At 46.4% G+C, this 16,694-nt stretch overlaps 1 protein-coding gene across 4 annotated transcripts in view; it reads left to right on the forward strand.

Moving 5' to 3' along the window:
- The first annotated feature begins 283 nt into the window (after positions 1–283).
- Positions 284–16,694, forward strand: part of Slc9a8 (solute carrier family 9 member A8) — a 54,606-nt gene continuing 38,195 nt past the window's right edge. For 3 of the 4 annotated variants that reach the window (XR_004606151.2, XM_034494847.2, XM_034494848.2), the window contains exons 1-3: positions 284–383; positions 3,270–3,448; positions 14,797–14,877. Coding sequence is in view for 3 of the 4 variants with exons in the window: in XM_034494847.2 (XP_034350738.1) it covers positions 370–383; positions 3,270–3,448; positions 14,797–14,877 (274 nt within the window). In the remaining variant the exon portion in view is untranslated. Of the gene's footprint in view, positions 384–527; positions 1,090–3,269; positions 3,449–14,796; positions 14,878–16,694 lie in introns of those variants that run through there. The other variant, XM_076930270.1, reaches the window with a different exon arrangement.

A 16,694-nucleotide genomic window follows, 5' to 3' on the forward strand; every position in this document is an offset into this window, starting at 1 on the left:
CCTGCCTGGACGCCCAGAGAGACCTTCTTCCCCCATTCTTAGCCCTGTGATTTCCACGCGGGGCGGACGGCTTTGCTCACAGCTGAGTCACTCGGATCTCAAAAGTTTCCTCCAACCCCTTCTCGCCCGGGGACCGGAAAAAGCCGGACTGTCCCGAGGCCAGATCGTCACACGGCCTGGCCGGAAAAAGCCTACAAAAAGTCCCTGAAGTCATCCCACTCTCCGGCCACCGAGAGGACAGGGCAGAGGGCCGCCCTGGAGGCCAAGCCCCGCCCCTGCCCGCAGCGGAAACCGGAAGCAGCCGCAGGCCCCGCTAGCCTTGCGGCGCCGAACTCTGTAGTCCCGGAAGCTCGCAGGACTGGGGAGAAGATGGCGGAGGAGGAGTGAGTGTGCTGCTTCGGGTAGCGGAGGCGGCAGGGCCGGGCCGGCGGGCGACAGCGGGCCTTGGGCGCCCGGGTGGCCGGGGTTGACGGGGGGGGGGGGGGGAGCGGGATGAAGACTCCGGCTCTGCGGCTTCCCGGAGGTCAGATATTGATCACCACGCGCAGGCCTATAGCGTAGCCTGGCGGAAGCCGCGAACGTCATTCCCTCTCCCAGTTTCCGGTTTCTGAAGGTTGCCAGGCTCTTCTTGTCTTCCTCCAGGAAGTCCTTTCATTGCCACAAGCAGCCAATGGCATCCCCTGTAACCATCAGCAACCTTCAATGTTCTTGTCTGTCCCTAGCAGTTTTCTTTCATTCATTAACTGCTGGTTGACCGTTTCTCTCGGCCTTGGGCGGCAGGAGCCGCCCACGGGGAGCCGCCATGATGCTCCAGTGGGAGACGTTGTGTAGACAGGGTGTTTTCAGATCCTGCCAAATGTTTGGAAGGAAATTGAGTAGTATGAGGGACGAGGAGCCCACCCTAGGAAAAAAGAAAACCTTACAGGAGAGATGTAAGAAGTGGGTGATGCTGGGGCTGTAGCGCACTGAGTCCCCGGTTCAGTCCCTAGTACTGCCGGGAAACAGAAGGGAGAGAGCACTTGAGAGTGACAAGTCGTTGACAGTGTCCGGAGCAATGACATGATGAGGTCCCCTCCAGCCCTTTTTTGGGTATGTGCTACTGTTAGTCCGTCTTCATGCTTGGTAGGACACCATCGGTTGTGTCGCATTACAAATTCCCTCTTTTGAAATGAGCCCCTGGCCGGGCAGTGGTGGCGCACGCCTTTAATTCCAGCACTTGGGAGGCAGAGGCAGGTGGATTTCTGAGTTCGAGGCCAGCCTGGTCTACAGAGTGAGTTCTAGGACAGCCAGGGCTACACAGAGAAACCCTGTCTCAAAAAAACAAAAAAAGAAAAAAGAAAAAGAAAGAAAGAAATGAGCCCCTGCAAATTAACAAGGAGCCCCTTAATTGATACTGAACTTTTTACTGGGAATATTTCAGGTAGCTCTTGGCCACCCAGGAACCAAGTCATTAACTCTCTTGTGTACCTGTGCTGTCCCAGACACTGAAATAGGCCTCGCAGAAGAGGTAATATAGAGCCAGATGGTTTGAGTTGTGGGTTTGAAGCTTGGTCCGATTATGGGGTCCTGAAATGAGGCAGTGCTCAATGGCCACAATTCTGTCACTACTACATGAGTTTATAAGCCTCAGCTTGAGAGCATGAGAAGCCTCGATAGAGTGGGGTGTTTCAGAGCAGAAGACCTGAGCCCTTCGAGATTCAAGAAGGGGTTGGTAGGGTAGGTTAGGGCATTCTGGGGAGAACAACTGGGCAGATTCAGCCAACTCTTTAGTTTATGGACATAATCCTAGTAGGGCTAGAATATGACTAGTAGCGCCTTTGCCCACCATACCTGAGGTCCTGAGTTCAATCCCTAGTTTAGTCAAACACACACACTGCATCCAAAATTCAAGGAAAGTGTAAACTAGAAAAGTAAATAATATTGAACCTGGGGTGTGGGGAGACTCCAGTTCCACCCTAGGAATTTGTTTTTGTTTTGTTGTTTTGTTTTTGAGATGGGTTCATATAGCCCACAAAACTGGTCTTGAACTCACTGTGTTTCACTATGTAGGCCAGGGTGACCTTGGTCTTTTGTTTTTGTTTGTTTGTTTGTTTTTGTTTTTTGAGACAGGGTTTCTCTGTGTAGCCCTGGCTGTCCTGGAACTCACTCGGTAGACCAGGCTGGCCTCGAACTCAGAAATCCGCCTGCCTCTGCCTCCCAAGTGCTGGGATTAAAGGCGTGCGCCACCACCGCCCGGCTGTGACCTTGGTCTTGAACTCAGCTTTCCTGAATCTGTCTCCCAAGTGCAGAAATAACAGAACAGGCATGGATTACCATACCTTGCTGCCCTTATTAAGTTCAAAGGATAGAAGCACCCTCCTCCCCTCAACCCCAGACAAGGTTTCTCTGCATAGACCTGGCTATCCTGGAACTTGCTCTGCTGGCCTTCAACTCACAGAGATCTGCCTGCCTCTGTTTTCTGAGTACTGGGGTTAAAGACATGCACCACCACCACCCACCTGCTTCTCTTCTTTTTCTGTTGTTTTTGGTGGGGAGAAAGGGACTTACTGGCGATTACCTCTAGAGTCTGGTGCATCCTGGGCAGGTCATTCATTTGTATGAGACAAGATTGCACTGTGCAGCTCTGGTTGGCCTGGAACTCTATGTCGATATGCTGCAAACTTCTTAGGATTAAGTCATGTGCCCCTGTGCCCACCTCTTTTACTCTATATTTGAGACAGGGTCTCACTAAGTTAGTGAGACTTAGGCTGGCATTGAACTCACTAGCCCCTGCAGGCTTTGAACTTGTGATCCTCTTGCCTAACCAACTGTTCTGTAACCTTAGGCTTTCTATTTTTGTTTTGTTAGCCTATGATAACATGTAGCCCAAGCTGGTATTGTAGCTGAAACACCCTTGAACTCCTGATCCTTCCTCTTGCTCCTGGGTGCTGGGGTTATAGGCCTGGGCCACACAACTGGTTTATACAGTACTGAAGATCAAACCCAGTGCTTCCTGAAGGCACTACCAGCTGAGTTGCAACCCTGACCCTAGCCTTTTATAAGTCTTTCTCCATAGTCCTGACCCCTTTCTTCCTGACTTCTGGATGGATGGCAGTACTTAGCGACAGTAGAAGTCACTGGCATGCTGTGTAGGCAGGAACCCTCCCACTTGAAGCCCTGCCTGCTGTCTGCACCGTCAGGGCTTTGCCAAATTCTCATTTAGTCAAGGTGTGGGTTTTTATTCCCTGACCCTTTTCTTTATCTGAATGCTGCTTGTATATCTCCAACAGGTTCTCCAACACAACCCATGAGAGCTTCAACTTTACCCTTCACACTACCTTGGGTGTCACCACGAAGCTGGTGCTGCCAACACCTGCCAAGCCTATCCTTCCGGTGCAGACGGGAGAGCAGGCCCAGCAGGAGGAGCAGTCAAGTGGCATGACCATTTTCTTCAGCCTTCTCGTCCTAGGTGAATAAGCCCAGAGCTGTCTGTTACTATCAAGACTTCCTTTGCTCCCTGAAGTCAGGCCTAGCAGTTCCAAAAAGCAATTCTTAGCTTTTGAAAGAAGAAACTTTTTTTTTTTTTTAAAGATTGATTTATTTTATATATGTGAGTACACTGTAGCTGTCTTCAGTGGTTGTTGGGAATTGAACTCAGGACCTCTGGAAGAGTAGTCAGTGCTCTTAACCACTGAGCCATCTCTTTAGCCCCACTTTTTTTTTTTTTTTTTTTTTTTTTTTTTTTTTTTTTTAAGACAGCATCTCTTAAGTCCAGTCCTGACAGGCATGGAACTCACTTTGTAGACCAAGATGGCCTCAGACTCACAGATCTCCACCTGCTTCTTCCTCCCATTTCTGGAGGTGAAAGCTATGTGCTGCCACTGCCTGGCCAAGAAAAACCTTTTGATCTGGAAGGTGGTGCCTTGTACTTGTGACCCATTGCTGGGGTGGCAGCGACAGGAAGATCTCATGGATCCATTGACTGGTCAGCCTACCTGAGTCAGTCAGTGAGCTCCAGGCCAGCTAGAGGCCTGTCTCAAAGAAGATGGGCAGCATTGCTGAGAATAACATTCAAGATATTTTCAGGCCTCCACAAGCACTTACCTGTACGCCTAGTTGTTTTTTGGGGGGGTTCTTTTGTGTTTGTTTATTTATTTATTTATTTATTTATTTATTTTTTATTTCATGTATATGAGTGAGTACACTGTCATTGTCTTCAGACACACCAGAACAGGGCATTGGATCCCATTACAGATGGTTGTGAGCCGCCATGTGGTTGTTGGGAATTGAACTCAGGACCTCAAGAGCAGTCAGTACTCTTAACCACTGAGCCGTCTCACCAGTTCCCCACACCCAGTTTTTAAAAATGCAGCTGAAGCCACATAATCACTTTTGGTTCTCTAAGGATAAAAAAGCTCAGGGTGTGTGTCTGAAGTGTGTGCTTCGTTGGACAGTAAAAACGTCTACATTTACTGGTCTGTAGCTGAGACGGTCTCAGGATGCTCTGGCTGGCTCTGAACTCACTAAGAAGCAGTTAGCCTCCCAAGTGCACATGTACTGCCACCCCTGGCCTTATTTACTGTCAGCTTTTCTTTGATAATACCAGAGTCATCTTTTGAATTAGACCTTTCTAGGAGACCAGAAGGCAGAACTGGGTTTTGAGTATTTCTTTCTTGAGACAGTGTCTTGTGTAGCCCAGGCTAGCCTCAGTCTTGGTAGCTAGGATATCTGAACTTTGATTCTCCTGCCTCTTGTTTTCCCATTGCTAAGACTACAGGAGTGTACCACCATGAGGAGTGTGCCACCATGGCCTATATGAGTCTTTTTCTGACATCTGTTAGGACTAGGTTTTAAAGACAATAAATTTTTTTTTTTTTTTTTTTTTGGTCACATTTATCTTCCAGCTAGAGTAAATAATGGTCAAAGAAGTGAACACTGTAGTAATGACTGATCTTTTATTTTTCTGAGACAGTCTCACTTTGTAGTCCAGGTTGGCCTCAAACTCCCAACAGTCCACATACCTTTCCTGCCCAATGTTGGCTCAGGGTGGATGGCAGACGCCACCGCACCCTGTCTTTGTTACAGCCCTAGAACAGTGGGTCCTTTATCAGGTTTACATTTCCTTAGTGTGTGAGGTTTTCTTTGAGGGTGGCTCTGCTGGAGGCTGTGAGCGGCATGCTGTGTGGCACACACCCCTTTGCTTTCATTTCTGTGAGTAAAGGCATTGGAATTGTGACCTGTGTGATGTGAGCTGGACAGCAGCTCAGCATGGCTCTTGGCTCAGGAGGAAGGCTCTTACTTTACTTAACCTTTCATTTAACCCTTGCTGAGCTCTGACTCCACAGGAAACAGTAAGTCAGGACAGTTAACCCTGTCTGGCACAAAGGTTCTGGTTAGTGAGTTTCACATCTCCAAACAATTTTTATTTTTTTCCCAGGAGTAAATGAAAAACCTGCTTTTATAGTAGACAGGAGAGCTCCATGCCTGAAACGCCATCATTGGAGATGCCAGGGCAGGCAGCCAGCCTTACCTACAGAGTGAAACTCTTATCTCAAAACTTAAGCACAAGGCCAGTGAAAAGGCTCAGCAGGCAAAGGCACTGCTGCCAAGCCTGATGATCTGAGTTCAATCCCCAAGAACCACGTAGAGGAAGGAGAGACCCAGTCTTCCAATCTCCGCTCTCCTGTCATGGCACACACTCCCCACCCCCCATTTAAAAATTAAACAAGCCAATAAAAACACGAGAATGTAGTTTTCCTTAAGTGTGTGTAACTTGGGCCTTGCTTTCTCACTGTATGTGAGGGGTTTAGTAAAGAAACTGCTGAAATGGCTGCTCCATTAGGACATCTGGAAGAAGCCGGGTGGTGGTGGCCCATGCCTTTGATCCCAGCACTTGGGAGGAAGAGACAGGTAGATTTCTGAGTTCAAGGCCAGCCTGGTCTACAGAGTGAGTTCTAGGACAGCCAGGGCTACACAGAGAAACCCTGTCTCGAAAAACCAAAAAAAAAAAAAAAAAAAAAAAAAAAAAAAAAAAAAAAAGGACATCTGGAAGAGTCCAGAGCAGAGAGAAAGAGACAGAAGTGGACAGGACGCGGCCAGGGCTATCTGCCAGAGAGGCAAGGGAGCAGAGATTGAATACCTGTGGGAGGGAAGGGCCAGGAGGCTAGCCTGGACAATGACACAAAACCATAGGTGCGTATCAGGGGAGTGCCATGTGTCCCTAATAACTCCTTTTGGGAACTGAAAACCTATTTCACAAGTTCCTGGGGAAAGCTGGCTTTATCTAACCACCAGAAGTCTGTCTATAGTCAAGCTTGAGCCCATTTTTGAGTGTGGACTACCTGAGACCTGACATTACAGCCCTTGTTGATGATAAGGGGGAGAGAAATGTCTGAGTGCTTCAATGCAGGGGCCAGGGGTCATCTTCATGGCTCAGAGAGGCTGGAGTGGAGGGGACAGGCAATGGCAGGAGATGGGGAAGTCCCATCAGAAGCATCTGGTTCCTTGATAGAGCCTGAAGACACAGAGAGTGATTGTATTGGCTGGGCTGATTGACACTGGGGAGTGGTTGACATCTGCTTTGAGCAGGTCCAGGGCTCAGATTCTGAAGCAGGAGCACTTGGGACTAGCAGTGTGGAGGCAGCTTTGCAGCAATTGGCCGCCTTTCAGCTGAGGGAGTCTGCTGGACAGATACAGACCAGGGAAGTATTAGCATGACCACTGTCTACAGTCCTCACGGTAGGAAGAGCAGTTAACAAGTGTCTGAAGCTGGAGAAGACTCACCTCTGAGCTATAGCAAAACAAAGCCTGAGAAGTTTTCACATGATAGAAGCATGAATGTTCACCTGTGATAAGTCAGACTTCCTGTCTGGAAAGAGAACAAGGGGGAAGAGCTTGAGGCCCCCAAGGTGGTTCTGAGTAAAAACACACACACTCTCTGCCCAGAGGGCTGGATAGACGTAGATTGGACAGGTGTTTCACCACAGTGAGAAGCATTGTTAAGTCCGTGTTTAGAAAACAACCAAAGGAAATGAAAACTTCCGAGTCCATGACCACAGTCATTATTTTTTTCAAAGCTTTAGTAGCCAGTGCTTTTGTAACCAATTTTGTAACCAGATTAACAGCTGATCAGAACCACTGAGTGGACCTGGAAGCTCTAACAACATAGGGACCCTCTTTCTCAGTTTTTACATACCTCAAGTCGCTTCCTCAGACCTTCACGACTGCAGCCATACACCTTAAGTCACTTGCTTAGATCATAACAACTTGCATAAGTTTTCTGTGGAAACATCCAATCGTTTACCGTGAGACACGGCTTAGATAACTGAGAGCAGTCACTGAGAAGCACTGTCCCTTTTCTCACATGAAACTAATGCAGGCTGCCAGGTCATCGTGTCTCAGTCTCAAAGCTTTTTTATTTAAGAGATCCAGGTAATTTAATCTTTTTTAAAGTTTTAAAATTCATATCAGCAAGCCACATGTCCATCTGTTGCTTCTAAAATGACTATAAAGCCAGGCTGTTTTAAAGGTGAAAGCAGACTTAGTTATCAACGGACTGATCAGGCAATGTAGCCTTGAGAAAGGAGCTGAGGGCTGGTTGCTGCTGGTATACTGTCTGATAAAGCTAGGGTTCGCCATCAATATCACCAGAGACCCAGAAGGATATACTTGAGTAGGAGTATAGACCAACTAGTGTGTGTGTCAGTTAAAATGACAAACACTAACCTGCTACCGGGCAGCCTGGAATCCTGCAGGGTGGGCTTCATGGCTTTGTTGAGAGCAGAAGTCAGCTTTCTGCTGCCACTCAAGATGGCATCAGCCTTTTGCTATCAGACAGAGAAAATCTGAGAGATTCTCCTGTGGAGGAGGAACTTGGGGGGTTGGTCTACTTTGTTGAGATAGGGTAGAGTAGTCTACCCAGCAGTGGCCATAGTTTGGGCAGGGCTTTGACAGCAGGTGATCAATGGGTCAGTTCTTTGCCCATTGATCAGTGACACCATACTCAAAGCACATCTAGGTGGACTCTTCTTTAGAGATTACCTCAGGACTGCCAGAACTTCCAGGACTGGTATTTCTGTCTTTCAGGGCAAGTCTTTTTCATTAAACACATGAAATGCTGTAATCAGCAGATCTCTCTGAGGGGCTTGAGGGCCGTCATCTAATCTATAAAGATGTTAAACTGTACTTGGTTTTAGTTACTACTTCAGGCTTAACTTTGACAATATACACAGATGGCTAAATAAAGCTTATCCCTATAAACGAGTTACATGTATACTTAGCATAGTTCTGAGCACAATAAAGAATTTGATCAGCCAGGCAGTGGTGGCGCACACCTTTAATCCCAGCACTTGGGAGGCAGAGGCAGGTGGATTTCTGAGTTCAAGGCCAGCCTGGTCTACAGAGTGAGTTCCAGGACAGCCAGGACTACACAGAGAAACCCTGTCTCCAAAAAACAAAAAACAAAACAAACAAAAAAAAAAAACAGTTTGCAACAAATTAGTAGCTTTTATGAGTTTAGGATTTTACGGCTTTATCCCTGTTAAGCTTGAACCTTAAAATTTTGAATTGAGAATTCAGATGAAGATCCTTTAGCATCAGAATAAAACTTTAAACTATGAATACAGTCTACAAAGAAACTGGGAACCTTATTTTACTGATCCTTTCATAATGTGTCTTTATAAAATATCACAGTTTTTTGTATGACTCGGTTTATCCAAATAGCTAAAGTTTAACAAGGTTAAAAAAGACAGACAATGTAGACATAGACCTTCAAGTCAGTTTCTGCTTGGATGAACCTCAGGAATTCTTAAACCTTATTTAACATGTTGGGTTTTTTTTTTTTTTTTTTTTTTTTAAGATTGATTTATTTATTTTATATATATGAGTGTGCTGTCTTCAGACACTAGAAGAGCACATCAGATCCCGTTACAGATGGCTGTGAGCCACCATGTGGTTGCTGGGAATTGAACTCAGGACCTCTGGAAGAGCAGTCAGTGCTCCTAACCACTGAGCCATCTCTCCAGCCCCCACATGTTTCTTGTCTAAGTTTTTTAGAAGCCTGGCGTTGAACACAGTTAGTAAAGACATAAGTGGTTATGCATGCATCTCTGAGCCCTTTTCTGTTAACCTGATGTCTTAGGGCTTTTGTTGTTGCAAAGAAACACCATGACCAAAAACAGTAAGCTGGGGGGGGAGGGGGTGTTTGTTTGGCTTACATTCCATGTTACTCGTCATCGTGGAAGAAAGTCAGGGCAGGAACTCAGCAGAGCAGCGTTCTGACGCAGAGGCCACGGAGGATGCTGCTTACTAGGTTGATTCTCCTGGCTTGCTTAGGCTGCTTTCCTACAGAACCCAGAACCACAGCCCAGAGATGTTGCCACCCACAGTGAGCTGGGCCCTCACCCATGTATCACCAGTGAAGAAAACACCTTACAGCCAAATGTTATAGAGGCATCTTCTCAACTGAGATTCCCTTTTTTCAGATAACTCTAGATTGTGTGTCAAGTTAACATAAGACTAGCCAGCACTCTTTATAACTTTAGGAATTTGAAAACTATAATTGTCAAACACAGGTTGTTCTCAGTCGACTTCTCCATGGACCTTGTGCACGGCTCTGTCTTCATCTGCCGTTTTCACTCTCACATGAATACCCACACATCCAAAGCATCCTGGAGGCTGCCGCTGGCTCCTTAATGTAGACAAAGATAAAATAAAACTAACCATCTCAGAGGCCTCATGCTGCCCCCTTAGTCTGAAAAAGGAGATCCAGTGGTAACCAGAGGGCTCATGTTAAGTTGGTACTGTCTTAAAGGCAGGTTTATACCCATGGACACCTGAACTAGGATGGTGATGAGGTCACATGTCTGACTTCTCTTTAGCCATACTGAAGATGGCTGCCAGCCACATGTTTGAGTTTACTCTATGGCGACCCCATCAGCCCACACCCTTTTATTTATTTATTTTTTTAAACCCTCTACTTTCCTAAGCCAGACTTGAAGCAGGATCCATACAAACAAGCTGTAGCAGATTAAGATCACTTCTATATAGATGGTCTTTACTGCTGTCAACCATTTCTGTTACAAGTTTTAACCTAATTTTAAAAGACTTTACAGATCTTTTAAACACAACTGCTAATGAATTTATAAATCCTGATGAGATGCAGAAAGTTTATATATAGCAAAATGTTTTAGAGATATTTGGGAGGTATTCAGAGAGTTAAACATTGTGACTATACTGTGTCATTTTTGAGACAGGAAACAAAACCAAGAAGACTATGAGACAGGCAGCAATACTCCTTAGTGGGAATAGTTGACGTTGTAGCTGTTTTTAAAGCACATAGTGTCTTTTCCTGGGCAACTCTGTGTTGCTTTCTTTCTCCCAGCAGAGTCAGGTGGCCAGCCTTCACCAGGACAGAGACTTTGTAAGGAACTTAACAGGTGTACTTGGGTCTGGAGAGAGGGCAAATCCAACTCCAGAGTAAAGCCATTCTAGCAAAGTTAGAGACAGGAACAAACAGACAGAGCAAGCAGGAAAGAAGAGCTGGGTACCCTGCCTGAGGTAGCTGACCCTCCAGGGAAGGCAGTGGGAGGTTCCTAGAGGATTAAGGGTGGCTCCTGACAGACCAGAACCCAGATTAGAGAGACCTGCTTTTCTGGTAAACAGAAACCCCACTAAAGACTTGTTTACCAGATAACAGTCCTTCTGTTTACCCATCTGAACTCCTTGTATAAACTGACATGACTGCTCCATGGTGTGACTAAGAGGTTTTCATTGTAGATATAACAGAGAACAGCCAGAGGCATCTGGAAAAGTACAGAATGGAAGGAGAAAGAAGTGTGAACGGGGCTGTCTGTGAGCGAGGGGAGCAGAGCAGGGCTGTCTGTGAGCGAGGAGAGAGTGAGAGTGAGAGTAGCAGGAGATAAGGATGGATGGATGGTAGCTCAGGGCAGGGAGCCCAGTGAGCTGGAGAGAGTTCTGGTGTATGACAGGAGGAGCCAGGAGGCCAGCATGGGCTTTGCTGTGCTAATGGGCACCACAGGTAGCCATATGTCCCCTCTGCTAGTGATAGGGAAATGGCTTCTTTCGGTAGACGGGAGGCAGCCTTAGTTGTCAGTCATTGCCTTTCAGCCTGTTTTCTTGGAGTCTCTGTTGTTCACTGCCATGTGTCAGCCTCACTGGCCTGCTATCATCCAAGTGTTCTGTCTTGGCAGCTGTCTTTCCACAGAAGTATTGGGATTACATATGTGTGTGCTACTGCTGCTGTATCTTATATGGGATCTGGGAATTTGAACTTAGGTCCTTAGGCTTGCATGGCAAGTGCTTATTTCTGGAGCCATCTGCTCAGCTCCCCAGTAAATGTTTTAACTTAACCTTTTAAGAAATTATTTATGTGATTTTTGTTTGCAGAGGGGTAGTATAGATGACTGTCACTGTATATAAATCAGAGGACAATGCAGGAGTCACTTCTCTCCTTCTACCATGGGTTCTAGGGATCAAATGTAGGTTGTCAGACAGCAAATACCTTTATCCACAGAGCCCTCTTACCAGCCCTTAATTTCTAAATGATTTCTTTATTATTTTTTTAATTGTATGTACATTAGTGTTCTATCTGCATGTATGTATGTGTCACATCCCCTAACACTGGAATTGAAGAGCTGTAGGGAGCGCTGGGAATTGAACCTGGGGCCGTTGGGAGAGCAACCAGTGCTCTTAACTGCTGAGCCAACTCTCCAGCCCCTAAATTAAAAATTTAAAACATACTTTAGGGAGAAAGTTCATCAATTAAGAGTACTTGCTGCTTTTCTAGAGATCTGAGTTCAGTTCCCACATGGCACTCACAGCCTCCTGTGACTCAAGCTCCAGGAGGATCTGATGCCTTTTTCTGGCCTTCATGTGCACCCTCCATGCATGTTCACATACATACAAACCATACACACACACACACACACACACACACACACACACAAGTTAAAACAAGCCCAGCTTGGTATACACAGCAGAGCTGGGTCCCTTCCCTCCTCTCATGGACTCCAGCTCCTGTGCTTTCTTGGCTTCTAGCTCAGCTAGAGTGTGTGGTTACATCTTGTACTTAGTAGTTAAATATTTGCATTGAAACAGCATCACAGATTGGTAGCTTGCAATTCAGAGGGAAAAGAGAACATGACTTCTGAATTGACAGCTGTTTCCTTTAGCCAGCTGGTGCTTTTTGATGGAATTGGAGAAATCAAAGTTATCTATGTAAACTCTGAGGGTGGCCTTTTAGCAGTTTTGCAGATTCAGGATCTCTCTCTCTCTCTCTCTCTCTCTCTCTCTCTCTCTCTCTCTCTTTCCCTCCCCCCCTCCCCGTGTTATATGTTGCATGGGTTATGAGTATAACGTATGTGCACATACGTGTGAATGATGGGGGTCCATTACAATTATCTTCCTCAACTACTCTGTGGTTCCCAGGAGTTCCATTTCCTTGAACCTCAGGGGTGGTGAGACATGCTGCACCCCAGGCTGGAGAGGATGGATCAGAGCCAGGTTCCGAGTTCCACTTCTTCTCTTGTGGTATCTGGGCCCAACTACACACTGGATGGGACTGCAGTCCAGAATGGGTAGAGTCTGAAGGACCCGGGGCTGGCAGTGAAGTGTGGGGCAGGAGGCTTCTCCTAGGACTTTAGTGTTACAGCTCTCCTAGGCAGTCTTCAGTGAAACAGCTTGTGCATATACACTTTATTTGCGATGGACAAGGGCTCTGTGAACCTTGGAGAGTGGGAAGGGATTTTCGGGGTACATGTAAGTCATTGGCTGGAGCCTCATGTACCTGGAATGCCTCATTTGCATGGAGAAGCTGTTCAACTATCCCAGGTGCTTGCTGAGCAGGGTCTTATCTGGAGAGAGGAGGGGGAACCTTTAAATTTGCCAAGGACTATGTGACACTCCTCAGGTCACAGATGTGGGGGTCAGACCCCCCAGATCAGGCAGAGAAGAGGAAGCCCCACTAAGGGGAGTCCTCCATTTTGTGCCAAGCTCAGGATGTGGTAGACTACTGTTTTGGTAGCAGGGTCTAACAGCTCTCCTCAGTTTTTAGACAAGTCTCTCAGGGAACCTGGAGCTCAGTGACAGGGCCTGGCTGGTGGGAACCAGGATCCTTCTATCTTCCCAGTGCTGAGACTGCAGAGATGTGCACCAGCTCAGCTTTTTATGTGAGAGCTGGGGCTTCGAACTCCGCTCCTCGTGCTTACGTAGCAAGCACCTCACCCTCTGAGCCGTCTCTCTTGCCCATTTGAACATTTTTCTTTCAATGGTTATTTTTAGAGCTGAGCATGGTGGTACTTCATACAATCACAATACCTGAGAATCTACTGCAGGAGAATTGCTATGAGTTCAGGACTACTGAGGGCTGTCAAGTGAGAACCTGGCTAACCATCATATACATAAGACCTCCTGGTGCTGTTCAGCTGTTCTCTGCTTAGTGAGCTGCAGTGTGGCCTCAGTGCTGGAGAGCCATGCTCGCTAGTCTGGACTGTGGACTTACATTTGGAATGATGCAAATACAGAAGAGTGGGGGGGTTTTGTCCCAGAGACTTAATGTTTACATTACTGTGTGTCCATGTATTCGTTCCTGTGTACATGTGGACGTATGTATGTATGTATGTATGTACTTATTTATTTAAAGGCTTATTGTATTTTTCAGACAAGGAAGGTAGGTTGATAAGATCTTGTCTAACACATGAAGCCCCAGAGTCAATCCGCAGCATAAACTGGACACCTATAATCTCAACATTGAGAAGGTAGAGGCAGGAAAATGAGAAATTCAAGGTTACCCTCCCACACTCCCATTCATAACAAATATAACAACTTGGGTACTTAAGACCAAAGCTTAAACAAGAGAGAGAGAGAGACAGAAAGACAGAGATAGAAAGAGATAGAGATAGAGAGAGGGAGGAAAGGAAGGAAAGAGAAAAGCAGGGATTCTCATACGCAGGACAGAGTGAAGCGTTTAAGTGGCTGTCGGCGCTGTGGTTCACTAAGCGTGCGCTGCTAGAGGCCTGCAGCCCAGCTCAGCAGACAGAAGCACTGCCACACAAGCCTGGGGCCTGAGTTTGATCCCAGGACCCACGCAAAGATGGAAGGAGGACAGTGAGTCCAGAGCTGTCCCTTCTGTGGCCTGCCTCAGGAATAGCTGGAAGTGCTGCTCTTTCAGGCCCAGCGCTCAGGAGGGAGAAGCAGTCAGTTCTCTGTGAGTTTGCAGCCAGCCTAGTTATAGTGTCTCAAAAAAAGTTGTTTAAACCCATGTGTGGGGCTGGAGAGATGGCTAAGTGGTTAAGAGCTCTTAGCTCTTGGCTGCTCTTACAAAGGACCTGGGTTCAAATCCCCAGACCCCACAAGGGCTGCCCACAGTGGCCTACAGCTTCAGTTGTTAGGGATCCAGTGCTCTCTTCTGGCCTCTATTGGGCACTGGATTCACATGGGGTGCATACATACATTGCAGGCACTTACATATGAAATAAAAATCTTTTTTCATTACTTGTATTTGTCTGTGGCAAATGCAGAGCCAGAGGTGGGAGAGAACCCTCAGAAGTAGTGTCTGCTTGTACATGTCGGTTGTGAGAATTGAACTCTGGTTGTCAGGTTTAGCAGAAAGTGCCTTTACCTGCTGAACCATCTCACAGGCTCTACAAATAGTCTTTCCGCGTTGCTTTTTTAAAAAAGAAGACAGTAAAAATATGAACAGTGTTCACTGTTTGCTTGCCAGCTGTCTGTTAGCCTGACTCCCTTGAGATAACCAGTGGCCCAAGCTTACTGTCTTTAAACTGCCTGTGCTTCTCATAGCCATCTGCATAATCCTGGTGCACCTGCTGATTCGGTACCGACTGCACTTTCTGCCTGAGAGCGTGGCTGTTGTTTCTCTAGGTAAGTGATACTGGGGGGTCCATTCCAGACAGACCACAGTACCCATACACAATGGAGCTGTCTCTCTAGGGCCCATCCATCACCCAAAGGCTCCTCGGCCTCCTGCTTCTCACCACCCCCAGGGCACAGTGACCAGCCAGGCCATGGCAGTGTCCAGCCCCATTGAAGTTGATGGTTGGCATTTAGCTGATAGGGCCACTGTCACAGCTAGAGGGGCCCTGGTTTTATAGCTTTAAGATGGCAAATGGCTCCTATAGCACCAGAGCCTGAGTCCCTCCCTTCCCCCTTCTTGCCCCGTATCCCCACCTTGGTTATCCTGGAACTCATAGAGACCTGCCTACCTCTGCCTTTCAAGTAGTGAGATTAAATTTGTTGTCTTGGTTTGTTTTGTTCCTGTTGCTGTCTCATCTAAGTCACCCCTACAAGTGACACTGTTTAAGGACCAATGCCATGGTTTGGTTGATCCTGTGGACAGAGGAAACCCTGAGTCTGTCTGGTTAGCAGGTCCTTTAGATGCTAATGGCCTTAGCTAACTAGAGAGTTCTTTGAACTCTAGGTGGGAGAGCATTCTGAAGCTTTCCTTCCTGCTTCCTGCTTGAAAAAAAAAAAAGCCTGCAAGAGAGGCTAGCACCTAGTACTCTGGGACGTCTTAGTAAAGAGTTATAAAGCTGCTTCAAGGAATTTACAGCTTTGTGGATAGTTTTACCACTTATTTAAAATAAATATTGGGGGAATGGAAAGATGTCTTAGCAGTTAAGAACACTGGCTTCTTTTCCTGGGATCCGGATTCAGGTCACAGTACCCACATGGTGCCTCAATTTGTCTGTTAGTCCAGTTCTAACAGATCTGGCATCCTCTTCTGGCCTCTTTGGGAACTATACACAATGTACACAGACATTCATGAGGACAAAATACTCTCGTTCACATAAAATAAAAATAAAAAGTTAAAAAAGAGACCAAGAATAAATATTGGGCCAGGAGAACTAAGTAGACAGGGGTAGGCAGATCTCTGTGAGTTCAAGGCCAGCCTGGTCTACTGTTAGTCCTTAGATTGACCAAGAGAAAAATGAGCTCAGCAATTCTGAGACAAATTTGATGCTGACTTTAGTCAGATACTGGCCAGGACGGGCTTTGGTCAGGGCCAGCATCTGGAATTCCTAGCTGAGTGGTGATTTCAGGATAAGTCACATGGCCACCATGTTTTCCCAGAGCTACAGCTCCCAATGTTCCAGAAATTTACCTGGTGGGCAGGTTAACTTTAGGTCTTACACTGTGTAAGTTCCAGGACAGGGCTATATTAGGGTTACCCTGTCAAAAAAGAAAAAAGAAGAGGAGGAGGAGGAGAAGGGAAAAAGGAATAATAATAACAATAACAACAATAACAATAATAATAATAGGGGCTGGAGAGATGGGTCAGTGGTTAAGAGCACTGACTGCTCTTCCAGAGGTCCTGAGTTCAATTCCCAACAAACACATGGTGGCTCACAGTCATCTGTAATGAGATCTGATGCCCTCTTCTGGTATGTCTGAGGATAGCAACAGTGTACTCACATAAAAAAATAAATCTTTTTAATAATAATAAGAGTAACAACAATTGGCCCAGTGGTTGAGAGCATTGGCTGCTCTTGCAGAGGGCCTAGACTCCAGCAAACACATAGCAGCTCACAACCACCTATAACTCTGTTCTAGGAGATCTGATGTCCTCAGGCAACAGGCATACATATGCATGTGATGTACAGACAGACATACAGACAGGCATAACGTACACACACACAAAAGAAATGTTTAAGTGAATCTTAAAAATATAAAAATTAAGA

The sequence above is a fragment of the Arvicanthis niloticus genome, chromosome 2 (genome assembly GCF_011762505.2).
Source record: "Arvicanthis niloticus isolate mArvNil1 chromosome 2, mArvNil1.pat.X, whole genome shotgun sequence".
Classification (NCBI taxonomy): domain Eukaryota; kingdom Metazoa; phylum Chordata; class Mammalia; order Rodentia; family Muridae; genus Arvicanthis; species Arvicanthis niloticus.